Source organism: Pogoniulus pusillus, chromosome 33, assembly GCF_015220805.1.
Source record: "Pogoniulus pusillus isolate bPogPus1 chromosome 33, bPogPus1.pri, whole genome shotgun sequence".
Taxonomy (NCBI): domain Eukaryota; kingdom Metazoa; phylum Chordata; class Aves; order Piciformes; family Lybiidae; genus Pogoniulus; species Pogoniulus pusillus.
In genome coordinates, this window is record NC_087296.1 from 7,526,969 (window position 1) to 7,539,095 (window position 12,127).

The 12,127-nt window shown below is 42.3% G+C and overlaps 1 protein-coding gene across 1 annotated transcript in view; it reads right to left on the reverse strand.

Moving 5' to 3' along the window:
- ROS1 (ROS proto-oncogene 1, receptor tyrosine kinase) overlaps positions 1–12,127 on the reverse strand; it is a 79,586-nt gene that overhangs the window by 41,496 nt on the left and 25,963 nt on the right. The window contains exons 18-23 of the mRNA XM_064170119.1: positions 7,092–7,192; positions 4,339–4,553; positions 2,960–3,124; positions 2,235–2,396; positions 1,000–1,256; positions 96–159 (exon numbers count right to left, since the gene is read on the reverse strand). Coding sequence (XP_064026189.1) covers positions 96–159; positions 1,000–1,256; positions 2,235–2,396; positions 2,960–3,124; positions 4,339–4,553; positions 7,092–7,192 — 964 coding nt within the window. The remainder of the gene's footprint in view (positions 1–95; positions 160–999; positions 1,257–2,234; positions 2,397–2,959; positions 3,125–4,338; positions 4,554–7,091; positions 7,193–12,127) is intronic.

A 12,127-nucleotide genomic window follows, 5' to 3' on the forward strand; every position in this document is an offset into this window, starting at 1 on the left:
GTTGGAGGCTATTTATCAGATTGACAAATTCCTATACTGCCAATTTCTCCACCTGTTACACTCAAACCATGAGATGGTTCCTAAATCATCCATACCTGATGATTTCCTCTCTGCTATTTCAGACAAAGGTCCTGCCCCCACAGAGGTGAAGGCTTGCACCTGTAGGGCAGGAGATTGTTACATACGTTAAGCAGCAGCATAAAGGATTGCATTTGAGAGCCTGTGAAGTCACAGCTAGTGCCAAGTGCAGAACCAGATCCCCTGGCTGCTCAGCTAGGAGCACATACATGTGCTCTGTTCAACCCAAGGCTGAGCTGCTCACACCAAAGGCTACATTCAGAGTTGCACCACAGCTACAAAGAGAATTTTATGAAGGCAATTCACACCACATCTATTAAATAGAGCTCAAAGGACACCAGAGAGCCTTATCTCCTCTTCCTGGATGGAGCAATTCCTACTGCTGGTTGATGTTTCCACCAACATAGTGTTCTACACCATCAGTGTATGGTCTATGGTGTACTTTTGTCTTTCAAATACGTATCTCTGCATTCCAAACCGTTCATCACCATGAAAAGATGACCTCTTGACAAGCTTTAATATGGAAGTCTTCTGATGGAAGCCATGTAAGTCCTTGCATTTCTTAGCAGTGGAACTTCTTTTGACCTGTGTCTCTGTTTTAATGGCCTGTCACCCTCCACCAACTCGGGTGAATCTGTTTAACTTTTATCTGAGGCTTTGGGAAACCTCTAGAAAAGTTTCCTCTTCAGCAAACCTGTACAATAAATACTGCAGCAGTGTTCTCTACCTTATCTAGTGAACAGCACAATCTGTAGAAAAGTGAAAGCAGATACCCAAGGGTGAGTCAGTGAATCAGTAGCTCCACAAGCAGAAATCACAAGTTCTTGCCCCAGCCTCAGTACCATCTCCTAGACAAACACATCAGGCTGGACTAATAAACATCTACTATCTAGCATGAGATAAGCTCAGCACTTTCCATACCTGAAACCTTACTGTAAGGTTTGGAAGAACATCCCTGAGGGAAAAGAGCATCAGAGTGGGGCTCACGTTGCTGGTGTTCCACTCCATGGAAGAGTTAGCAGCCTCACTCAGTAGCTGATAGTAAACCCTGAAACGTATCAATATTCCATTGCTCCTTTCAGGTCTGTCCCACCTCAACTCCACCAGGACTTTCTCATCCTTTCCACGTAGGTTCCTTTGTGACACATATATTCTAGGGTTTGTAGGGGCTGAAGGAACTGGGGGGAGGGGAGAAAAGATAAAAAACATAAAGCATTTCTGCCTTGTAATTAAGTCTCTTAGTCTTGAGCCTGAGCTTTGCAGCTGCAGTGCTGACAGGGTCAGATAGCACTTGGCAACATGTAAGTGACAGCAGAATATCTGAAGGTGTGTATCAAGATGAAGGTGGCAGTCTCTTTTTGGTGGTGCCCAGTGATAGAACATGGAACACTGGAGGTTCCACCTCAACATGAATGGGTTGCCCAGAGAGGTGGTTGAGGCCCCATCCCTGGAGGTGTTTAAGGCCAGGCTGGATGATGCTCTGGCCAGCCTGATCTAGGGTAGGGTGTCCCTGCCCATGGCAAGGGTGTTGGAACAGGATGATCCTTCTGGTCCCTTCCAACCCTGACTGATTCTGTGATTCTAAGTTCATAGGTAACAATGGAGCTGCAAGAATTTTCACAACATAGGACATGCTCCATCCCCTCTCCTATTCACTTGGAAACCTACTGCAGCTCATAAGCTCAGTCAGTACTTCACTCCCTCCATATTACATTTTAGCTGACTTAACTTTAACTTGCATGAGAACAAAAATAAGCATTGAACAAAGAAACTTTGAAGTGATTAAGACATTAAAAATGTAGTAAGTGGTTAGCATACTACATGAGCCTTTGATGGTCATTGTAATGGATCTCAATTTCTCTTTCTTGCCCAGTCATAGGTACATGTTGGATATACCATCATGCACTTTCTGTTCCAAATTCTGTTACTGCAGTTGTGTGCATTTGTGTGTGCAGTAGGTAATTCCTCAGGACCATGCCCTTGCACCTCTCTCTATAGCTGGTTAGGGCTGGGTGCTAGGTTGGACTGGATGATCTTGGAGGTCTCTTCCAACCTGGTTGATTCTATGATTCTATGATTCTATGATGATTCTAACTGGACCTTCCTCTCCAGGGTTTTACTTGTTGACACAGGAATATGATTTGAAATGTTAGTACCTCCTTCAGGGGCTCGAAGCAATACAGAGGTTGCTGCTGCCTTGCCCCAGTATGTGTATGGAGTGACAGTAAAATCAAAGAGCACAAACGGTTCCAGCCAATCAACTTGGTAGGATGGCACTGTCAGGTCGTGGGGATGGAGGCACTGTTCACTCTCCAAAGACTGTGAATGAAATCAAACACAATGAAACATTTTTCCTGCTCTCAGAAAGGTTTTCAGTTCTCCCCAAATCCCCCTCACCAAGCTGGTCAATTCAATCAAATCAGAGCTTCTCTTCCTGTGAATGATTGTTGTCTCCCCAGGTCCTGTGGCACTGTAGTGGTGGGAAGCAATCTGCTAGCAATCTGCCCTTTGGATTTGAGGGAAAGTTTGCCAAATGTGCTAAAAGGAAGCAGAGATGAGGGCTAGATTTCCCAGTAGGGCAAAGGCTGTCCTACTGGCAGCTCAGAAGACGTTTCTGACTCTGAGTTACTGTGAAAGGCTTTCTCACACATCTCCAAGCACTGTGAACTCCCTGCTTGGCATTTCACACCCCAGCAGCTGGCCCAGAGCTACTACTACACCCTTCTTCTCCCCTTTTTAGCCTCAGTGATGGAAAAACAGGACAGCTTGCTTTATATTTACAAATTAGTTTGGTTGTTTGGCTGCTTTCTGTTTTAAAATAGCTACACCAGCAAGTAGATGTAGTACTCCATGCAGTCAATAAGGAGGGAATGCATGAATATCCTCACATGTAGAGATCTTGATCCCACACAGTAAAAGACAGTTCCCCATTCCACATTTGTGGAGGGACTCCAAGTGACATGAAAACATGAAGAATTTCCTTTAATCTTGAAGGAAGACTCTGGCACTGGATCTGGAATCACTTCTGGTGCAGAAGAAAAATTCCCTGTTCAGAAAGAAAGGAAGAAATAGTAATAATGTAGAGAATATGAGTCATAGGTTGGCTTTTCAAACCTGGCTTAAAACATTAAAACACTATGAATAAATCCTGAAAGCTGCCATTAGGCAGACACAGTGGACAACAACATCCTGCATTCTTTTTAACCATACCCATCAGTCTTTATAATTGCACATTGCCCAGATACAGCTTCAGGTATTTATTAATAAATAGAGAAATATGCAAATATTTCTACATATAGAAAAATGCAGATAGGTTAAACATATATACAGCCTGATATGTTTATCTGTAAATATCTGTATATCATAGAATCAGCCAGGTTGGAAGAGACCTCCAAGATCATCCAGGCCAACCTAGCACCCAGCCCTAGCCAATCAACCAGACCATGGCACTAAGTGCCTCAGCCAGGCTTTGTTTGAACACCTCCAGGCACAGCAACTCCACCACCTCCCTGGGCAGCCCATTCCAATGCCAATCACTCTCTCTCACAAAAACCTCCTCCTAACATCCAGCCTAGACCTCCCCTGGCACAACTTGAGACTGTGTCCCCTTGCTCTGTTGCTGGTTGCCTGGCAGAAGAGCCCAACCCCACCTGGCTACAGCCTCCCTTCAGGTAGTTGTAGACAGCAATAAGCTCTGCCCTGAGCCTCCTCTTCTGCAGGCTGCACACCCCTAGCTCCCTCAGCCTCTCCTCACAGGGCTGTGCTCCAGGCCCCTCCCCAGCTTTGTCACCCTTCTCTGGACACACACCAATATCTCAACATCTCTCTTGAATGAAGAAGCCCAGAACTGGACATAGCACTCAAGGTGTGGCCTGACCACTGCTGAGTACAGGGGCAGAATAACCTTCCTTGTCTTGCTGACTACACTGTTCCTGATGCAGGCCAGGATGCCATTGGCTCTCTTGGCCACCTGGGCACACTGCTGGCTCATGTTCAGCCATATATATATATATATGAATACATATATATATAAAAACATATATATATGTGTGTGTGTGTGTGTGTATATATAAATCCATATATATATATATGCATATGTATATACACACTCACACATATATATATTAAAAATATATATATATAGGTTAAAAAGTTGCTGCTGTTCTTATCTTTTGTCCAACTACTAAGGAATTTGGGAAATGAAGAATAACAGGCTGATAGTGAATGCCTTCATTCAAGGGCTTAAAGAAAATCATATACCTGGCAAAGGTTTAAGTGATGTGTGAATGAGGGTAAAGGCTGCAAACTCTGCTGGTTGTGAGAAGGGAATGCTGAGGCTCTGATTGACTTCCTGAGTTGTAATGAACTGCAGACTATTAATCCAGAACAGACAACCGCTGTAGTATTCCAATCCACCCTGGGATATTTCTGAAGTACTCCACGCTGCAAATTCTGTGATGAGAGCATCACCACAACTGTGAAAACACACATGAAATTAGCAAACTAATTGCTAAATGTGTGAAGAGAGAACAAGAGTTATGTAACGTTTGACATGTCAATGTTCCTCATCACTCAAATTCTTAATACTCGTGTAGGAGGCAGGAAAACAGCTCAAAAAGTTCTCCTTAAGTTCTCTGAAGCAGAATGCTTGCAGAATAACATGTTACAGGAGCACCTGCAAGCAAAACCCCTTCATTCCCTTGATTTCATCAGAAAGCATTTATAAAGTCTCTTAATATCCTGCTGCATGGGTATAGAAAACTGAGTATTTTGGGGGAAAAAAATCACCCACCTTCCTCCAGCAATTTCACTGAAACCATGGAGTCTGCTTCACAGCATGAGATTCATTCAGCTCCATTACAGCAGGTCCTCAGATGACTGTGACCCTGCTAGTTTCCTTGATAACCTTCCATTATTTATCAAACCCCACTGGGACCACCCATGGTTTAATCAGCCTTGGTAGTTCTTTGTCAAAATTTACAGGCTGGTGTTTCAGTCCCAGTTTATCTTCTAAGAGATTAAATATGTTGTAAGAGGCATGATTTTGCCATCTCAGAAATGATTTCCAGCTTAGACACATGCTATCCAAAACAAATTTGGAAAAGCTTTAGCATGCCACCAGGTCCATGAGGATGGATCACATCTAATCCCTCTATTCTGGCACACTGGGGACAATGATTTATAGCTGCCAATTGGTTCCCAATGGAGCTGCATGTTCTAGCAAAAAGCAATCAATGTATTTTGATGCTTTAAACCTTTACCATTAACCACGGCAAGTCTTAAATCAACTAGAAAATGCAGCTGATCCCGTGCAAAACAACATTATGAGCATATGTAAATACAGATGCTGTCAAATTATGTTTAGGAAGTTTAATCTGATGCTTTAAAAATAGGTAGGTGGGTAGATAGAGAGATAATAGATTGATAGATTGATAGATAGGTGATAGATAGATAGATAGATAGATAGATAGATAGATAGATAGATAGATAGATAGATAATAAATGGATGAATAGATGGATAGATAGATGATAGATGGATGGATAGATGGATAGACAGACAGACAGATAGATGATACATAGGTGGATAGATAGATAGATAGACATCTACAGATAGATAGATGATAGATGGATGGATAGATTGATAGACAGATAGACAATAAATGGATGGACGGATGGATGGATAGATTAATAGATAGATATACAGATAGATGATAGATGGATGGATAGATAGATAGACAAATAGATAGACAGATAGATAGACAGATAGATAGACAATAGATGGATGGATAGATTGATAGACAGACAGATAGCCATATAGATAGACAGACATAAGACATACAGATAGATAGATGATAGATGGATGGATAGATCAATAGACAGACATATAGATAGATAGATGATAGAAGGATGGATAGATCAATAGACAGACAGATAGATAGATAGATGATAGATGGCTGGATGGATAGATCAATAGACAGACAGATAGATAGATGACAGATGGATGAATGGATAGATCGATAGACAGACAGATAGATGATAGATGTATGGATAGGTCAATAGACAAATACATAGATAGATAGACGAGAGATAGATAGACAGATAGATAGATAGATGGATAGATTGATAGACAGATATACAAACAGACATACAGATAGAGATAGATAGACAGATAGATAGATAGATAGATAGATAGATAGATAGATAGATAGATAGATAGATGATAGATGGGTGGATGGATAGATCAATAGATAGACAGATAGATAGACAGACATAGATAGGTAGACAGACAATAGATGCATGGATGGATAGACATATAGGTAGACAGACAGACAGATAGATGGATGGATAGATGGATAAGAGATGGATGGATAGATGAATAGACAGATGGATGGATAGATAGAAATAAGACACTTTCCATAAGCAAAGGAGCAAAAATGTACTTTCATGAACTCCCCACTTATCATGCACCTAGCACTTCTAGAACACATTACCATTCTTCTCAAGGTTTTTGTATATATTCAAGCTGACTCATAAACATAGTTTTGTTCTGGTTTTAAACTTTGCCTTTCAGGAGTAATGCAACCATTTCATGCTCAGGATGATCAGGAGGAAAGCCTCTTGAGTAGTGATCACTCAGGTGAGAAAGCAATGTCAGTTTCAGTCCTAAGCTCCATGCGAGATTAACAAGTTAAAGCTCCAGGCACTAGAAAACTGTCAGGTGTGGTAAATGCCAAGACATAATAGACAAGAAATGGTGACTGTTTCCTAAAGCTAAGCCTGAAATTTGATGAGCATGACCTCAATTGAGTTGAGTTTTCATACTGTGAAAACTGTCTTAACAACCACCTCAACATGCAGCTTGCTGTTGGGTAGCTGTGATCATTAGCTCTTCTTCTTTGTCTGCTAGTAAATTGGTTGGTAATGTGCCTAGAATTGGGCAAAATTTGTCTTTAAAGAGGATCATGAGCCTCAGAAAACACAGGCATTCTTACCTTGCTTACACATTTACTTACCCTGCTTTGCAGAGGGAAACTCTGTATAGGTTTAGGCATAGACTATCTTGCACAAGCCAGTAAAGAAAACCGTAGGTGAGATCCAATGTTAAACCAACCACCTAAGTAGCAAAAAGAAAATCCAGATAGCAATTTAAACACACCTGAGGTAGAAGTCCTGGGGCACAACTCTTGTCTGCACAGCAACACAAGCAGCTCCGTAGTGGCAAAAATGACATTACTACCCTGAGTATTTACTCTAAGGTGAAAAGAGGCAGCACTAGAAAATAATAAAGTCCTGAGTGGGCATCTATTTATAGCAGCTGATGATTTTCTAGATAGCATTTGATGGCCATCTGTCACAGTGTTCATCCCTCAACTATCAGACTACTTCAGATATGATGTTGCCATCAAGTGTATCAAGTGATTAGTGGAGCTACCTATCAACATTTCCACTACACCTCTACCATTTTAACATTCTTTGCCTGAAACAGGTATTTGATATCCAGTCTGAACATCAGATCCACCTTTTGAAAGAAGCATTTCAGATCTTTTGTCTTTGTTTTCTAGCTTGGATTTTGAACATATTTAATGTGTTGCCTTCATTTCTGGAAAACACACACAAACTGTTTGTTAATGTGGTTGGTTGAACAGGAGGTGGAAATATTTACATTTATGTAAGGAATTGATTATCAGAGAGTTTAGGGGGCAGGAGGAACAATCTTCCTGTTCGTTACTTACTGTTGGCCACAATGACCCCAAGCAGCACTACAGGCTGGGGACAGAGTGGCTGGAGAGCAGCCAGGAAGAATGGGACGTGGGGGTGCTGGTAGAGAGTAGCTGAAGATGAGCCAGCAGTGTGCCCAGGTGGGCAGGAGAGCCAATGGCATCCTGGCCTGCATCAGGAACAGTGCAGCCAGCAAGACAAGGAAGGTTATTCTGCCCCTGTACTCAGCAGTGGTCAGGCCACACCTTGAGTGCTATGTCCAGTTCTGGGCTTCTTCATTCAAGAGAGATGTTGAGATATTGGTGTGTGTCCAGAGAAGGGTGACAAAGCTGGGGAGGGGCCTGGAGCACAGCTGTGTGAGGAGAGGCTGAGGGAGCTGGGGGTGTGCAGCCTGCAACAGAGGAGGCTCAGGGCAGACCTCATTGCTGTCTACAACTACCTGAAGGGAGGCTGTAGCCAGGTGGAGTTGGGCTCTTCTGCCAGGCAACCAGCAACAGAACAAGGGGACACAGTCTCAAGCTGTGCCAGGGGAGGTCTAGGCTGGATGTTAGGAGGAAGTTGTTGTCAGAGAGAGTGATTGGCATTGGAATGGGCTGCCCAGGGAGGTGGTGGAGTTGCTGTCCCTGGAGGTGTTGAAGCAAAGCCTGGCTGAGGCACTTAGTGCCATGGTCTGGTTGACTGTCTAGGGCTGGGTGCTAGGTTGGCCTGGATGATCTTGGAGGTCTCTTCCAACCTGGCTGATTCTATGATTCAATCTTTCAATTTCAGCTAAACCAGGTGCAAGAATTTTTTTACTTTTAACAGGACCTAGCATCCAAAATAAAACTCTCTTTCTTTTGCAGCAAACAACAGATTCAACACCATATGCAACAACAACAACAGGCATCAGACATCTAATAATTGTCCTGTGAATAAAAAAGGATCTGTTGCCACAAATTAGTCTGCTAAATGTTATCAAGTTCAGTCAATGCCATGTCATTAGCACAGCTTACAAGTTGTTAGGCCCTCTCCAAACATGTTTTCCAGCAGCTCTCAAACTTCTAATCCAAACACTAGTTGTAGCTACTCCCTTATAAGCTTACATTTCCATTAGGGATGTAAGTGGAGCAGCCTTTTTTCTTTTTTAGCTCTTCATTAATAAACTGCAGAAGATGATGACAGGAAAGCAAATGCCACATCCCTTAGTTGTCTGTTGGTCCTTATGTAATTACATTCTTGACATATTTCTGTTGACACTATATGTCAGAAAACCAAGGTTTGAATGATTGCTCCTGTAGGTTTTTCCCTGATAAAAATATCTCACAGTATGTGTGTGCCTGAGTGCACATTTAGTCAACCTGCTTATACTTTATCCTATTTACTGCAGTTATGCTCAGCACCAAATTACATCTTTCTTCTTTAAATATTTGGGTCTTTTTTCCCTTCCCTTTCCCTCCCCCTCCCCTTTTTTTTTTAATTTTATTGTAACTATTCTATTTTCTTGTAACTGTTTGAGGACAGACTGAAAGAGTTGGGGCTGTTCAGTCTGGAGAAGAGGAGGCTTCCAGATGACCTTCTTGTGGCTTTTCAGTATCTGAAGGGGGCCTACAGAAAAGCTGGGGAGGGACTTTTTAGGATATTAGGGAGTGACAGGAGTAGGGAGGTGGGTAGGTTCAGACTGGACATGAGGAGGAAGTTCTTTACTGTGAGAGTGATGAAAGCTTGGAATGGGTTGCCCAGGGAGGTGGTTGAGGAGCCATCCCTGGAGGTGTTTAAGGCCAGGCTGTATGAGGCTTTGACCAGCCTGATGTAGGGTAGGGTGACCCAGGGTTGGAACTAGCTGATCCTTGTAGTCCCTTCCAACCCTGACTGATTCTATGATTCCATGATTCTATTACATTTTCCCATAGACATGCTCATCTTCTTTCTTCTGATCCCTGTATCCACATTAATTAAAGCAAATAAATATTTATACTATTCATGTCTAGGAGATAGACAGCAATGAGCAATGCAACACCTCCCTTCTGTCATGTTTCAAAAACAGGCAAAGGCTTTCCATTTTATGACCAATATTAAGCTGTAGACATCATCTGTAGGTGTGATGTCAATTCAACATCATAAGGCACAACAGAATTCAGCTACTTGAAACACTTCTTGACTAGAAATATTAACAGACCACACCTAGAAGATTCTGCCCCCTCCTGCATGCAATATACTTTGCTGCTCCCCTATAAATGACTTTCATTCCAGGCATATTATACAGTGTAAACGACTTAGTGAGTGCTTTGGAAATCCTGTGCCATATCCTAAACTAGAATAAATCAGAACAGCTCTGACAAAAATCCATCAAGGTCTGCCAATACCCATCAGCTGTGACAGGTTAGAGCAGATCCCTCCCCCAGCAGGGTAAATTCACTACGACTCAGAATTTGGGAAGTCAAAAAGAAAAAGTGAAATTGTTTAAATATAACAGTATAAGGAGAAGAAACTACTACAGAATATAATAAGTTTAAAGAAGATGGGGATAGGGTCAAGTGGTGGTGAAGCAGCAAAGGAGCAGCCAAAACAGTGGCAAGGGAAGATAGTAGCAGGCACAGCAGAAGCAGCAAGGGGAAGATCCAAGCTGTGCTTCCAGACATGAAGCTTTTGATGCTCCAGTGAAATTATATTAACTTATCCATTGGTGCCATTTGATGGCCTATCCCTGGAATGTTCACCTCTCCACTCAGACACTCCAATACTCCTCCACTTCTATGTTTCTCTGCTCCCAGGTTTTTTATGTCTGAGCTAGAAATCTAGCTGAAACTGCTACATCAGCTGACTGGGAAATAACACAATAATTGTGGAAAGATCTGGTTCTTGCAAAGGAAATTAGACTTTCAAAGCTCTGCCTTCATATTTCAGGAAATCTGACACCTCCATAGTAGTCTCTTCTACTTCCATTGTTCACATTTCAAGCTAGGAGGAGATACAGCATTATACTGCTGCAGATCCCATACTGAGCTCTCAAAGTCCCTTCCAGCACCTGACATTATGTGGTTCTGTGATATTACACATATAGGAGAGCTTTGCTGTTTAAGAGTCATTTGGATGTGGTGCTTAAGGATATGGTTTAAGGTAAATATGTAAATGGTTTAAGGTAAATAAGGTAAATATATGCTGGATATTTGGAGGAAGTTCTTCCCAGAGAGAGTGATTGGCATTGGAATGGGCTGCCCAGGGAGGTGGTGGAGTCACTATCCTTGGAGATGTTCAAGACAAGCCTGGATGAGGCACTTAGTGCCATGGTCTAGTTGATTGGACAGGGCTGGGTGCTAGATTGAGCTTGGATGTCTCTTCCAACCTGCTTGATTCTATGATTCTAAGTCAGTCATAGAATCAACCCTTGTTGAGTAGGGTTATAGGTTGGACTTGGTGATACTGAGGGTCTTTTCCAACCTGAACATTTCTGTGATACTTTGACCAGCTGAACAGCAATTCATTACTGGAAAACCAGGTAGTAAACACCAGTAAGGACCAGTGATGTAGGCAACATGGTCTAACTGATGGGTAATAGAAATTAACTGTCACATGTGCTTAAATATTGAGATAAACAGGTACTCTTTTCAGGACAAAGGACTTCCTTCTGCCAGGGGGATGTGCAAACATCTATTTGCTTATTTATACAGGACAATAACATCCAGCTCAATAATTCCACCATTAAATAAGATTGTTACTGCTTTTTGTTTGGTTGGGTTTTTTGTTTGTTTTTAGTCTGGTGGGCTTGAGTTTTATTTCACTAAACAAAGGTCTGTCAGCTCTAACTGGTCACTTACCAAGCTAGACACCTTTACTTGGCTTCTTTCCTGTGCACATCACAGCAGGAGGCTGAGTTCAGGAAGTCAGTGCACAGATTAGGGGCAGCAGAGAAGCAGGAGAGGAGATGTTTGTTTGTAGGAGGTGTGAGTAAGTGGATGGTTGAAGGCTGGTGTCACTGACACAGAAAAAGGTGCAGAAAAGAGAATACAGGAAGAGACAAGCAGTGTTTATTGCTGACAAGGTTCTTGGAAACAAGAACCAGAAAGGTGAGGTTTGCACGAAGCAATTTGGAGAAAGAGGTAATGAATTAAAAGAGAAGGGCAAAGAAAGCAGTGATGTTCACAGTGGAATAAGCTGAAAATGACAGTCCTTTGGAAGAGATCACCCATAAGATGTGTGGTAAGTGTAAGTGTGCTCCTGAGCTTGGACAGCACATATCTTCCCATGGGAGTCCACAGCAGCCAGTTTGCACAACGCAGTGCGAGGCTGGCGCTGGGAGACCCTTTGCAGCACAGACATTTCTCTCTATGTGTGACAAAAGTTTTTCTGTTCT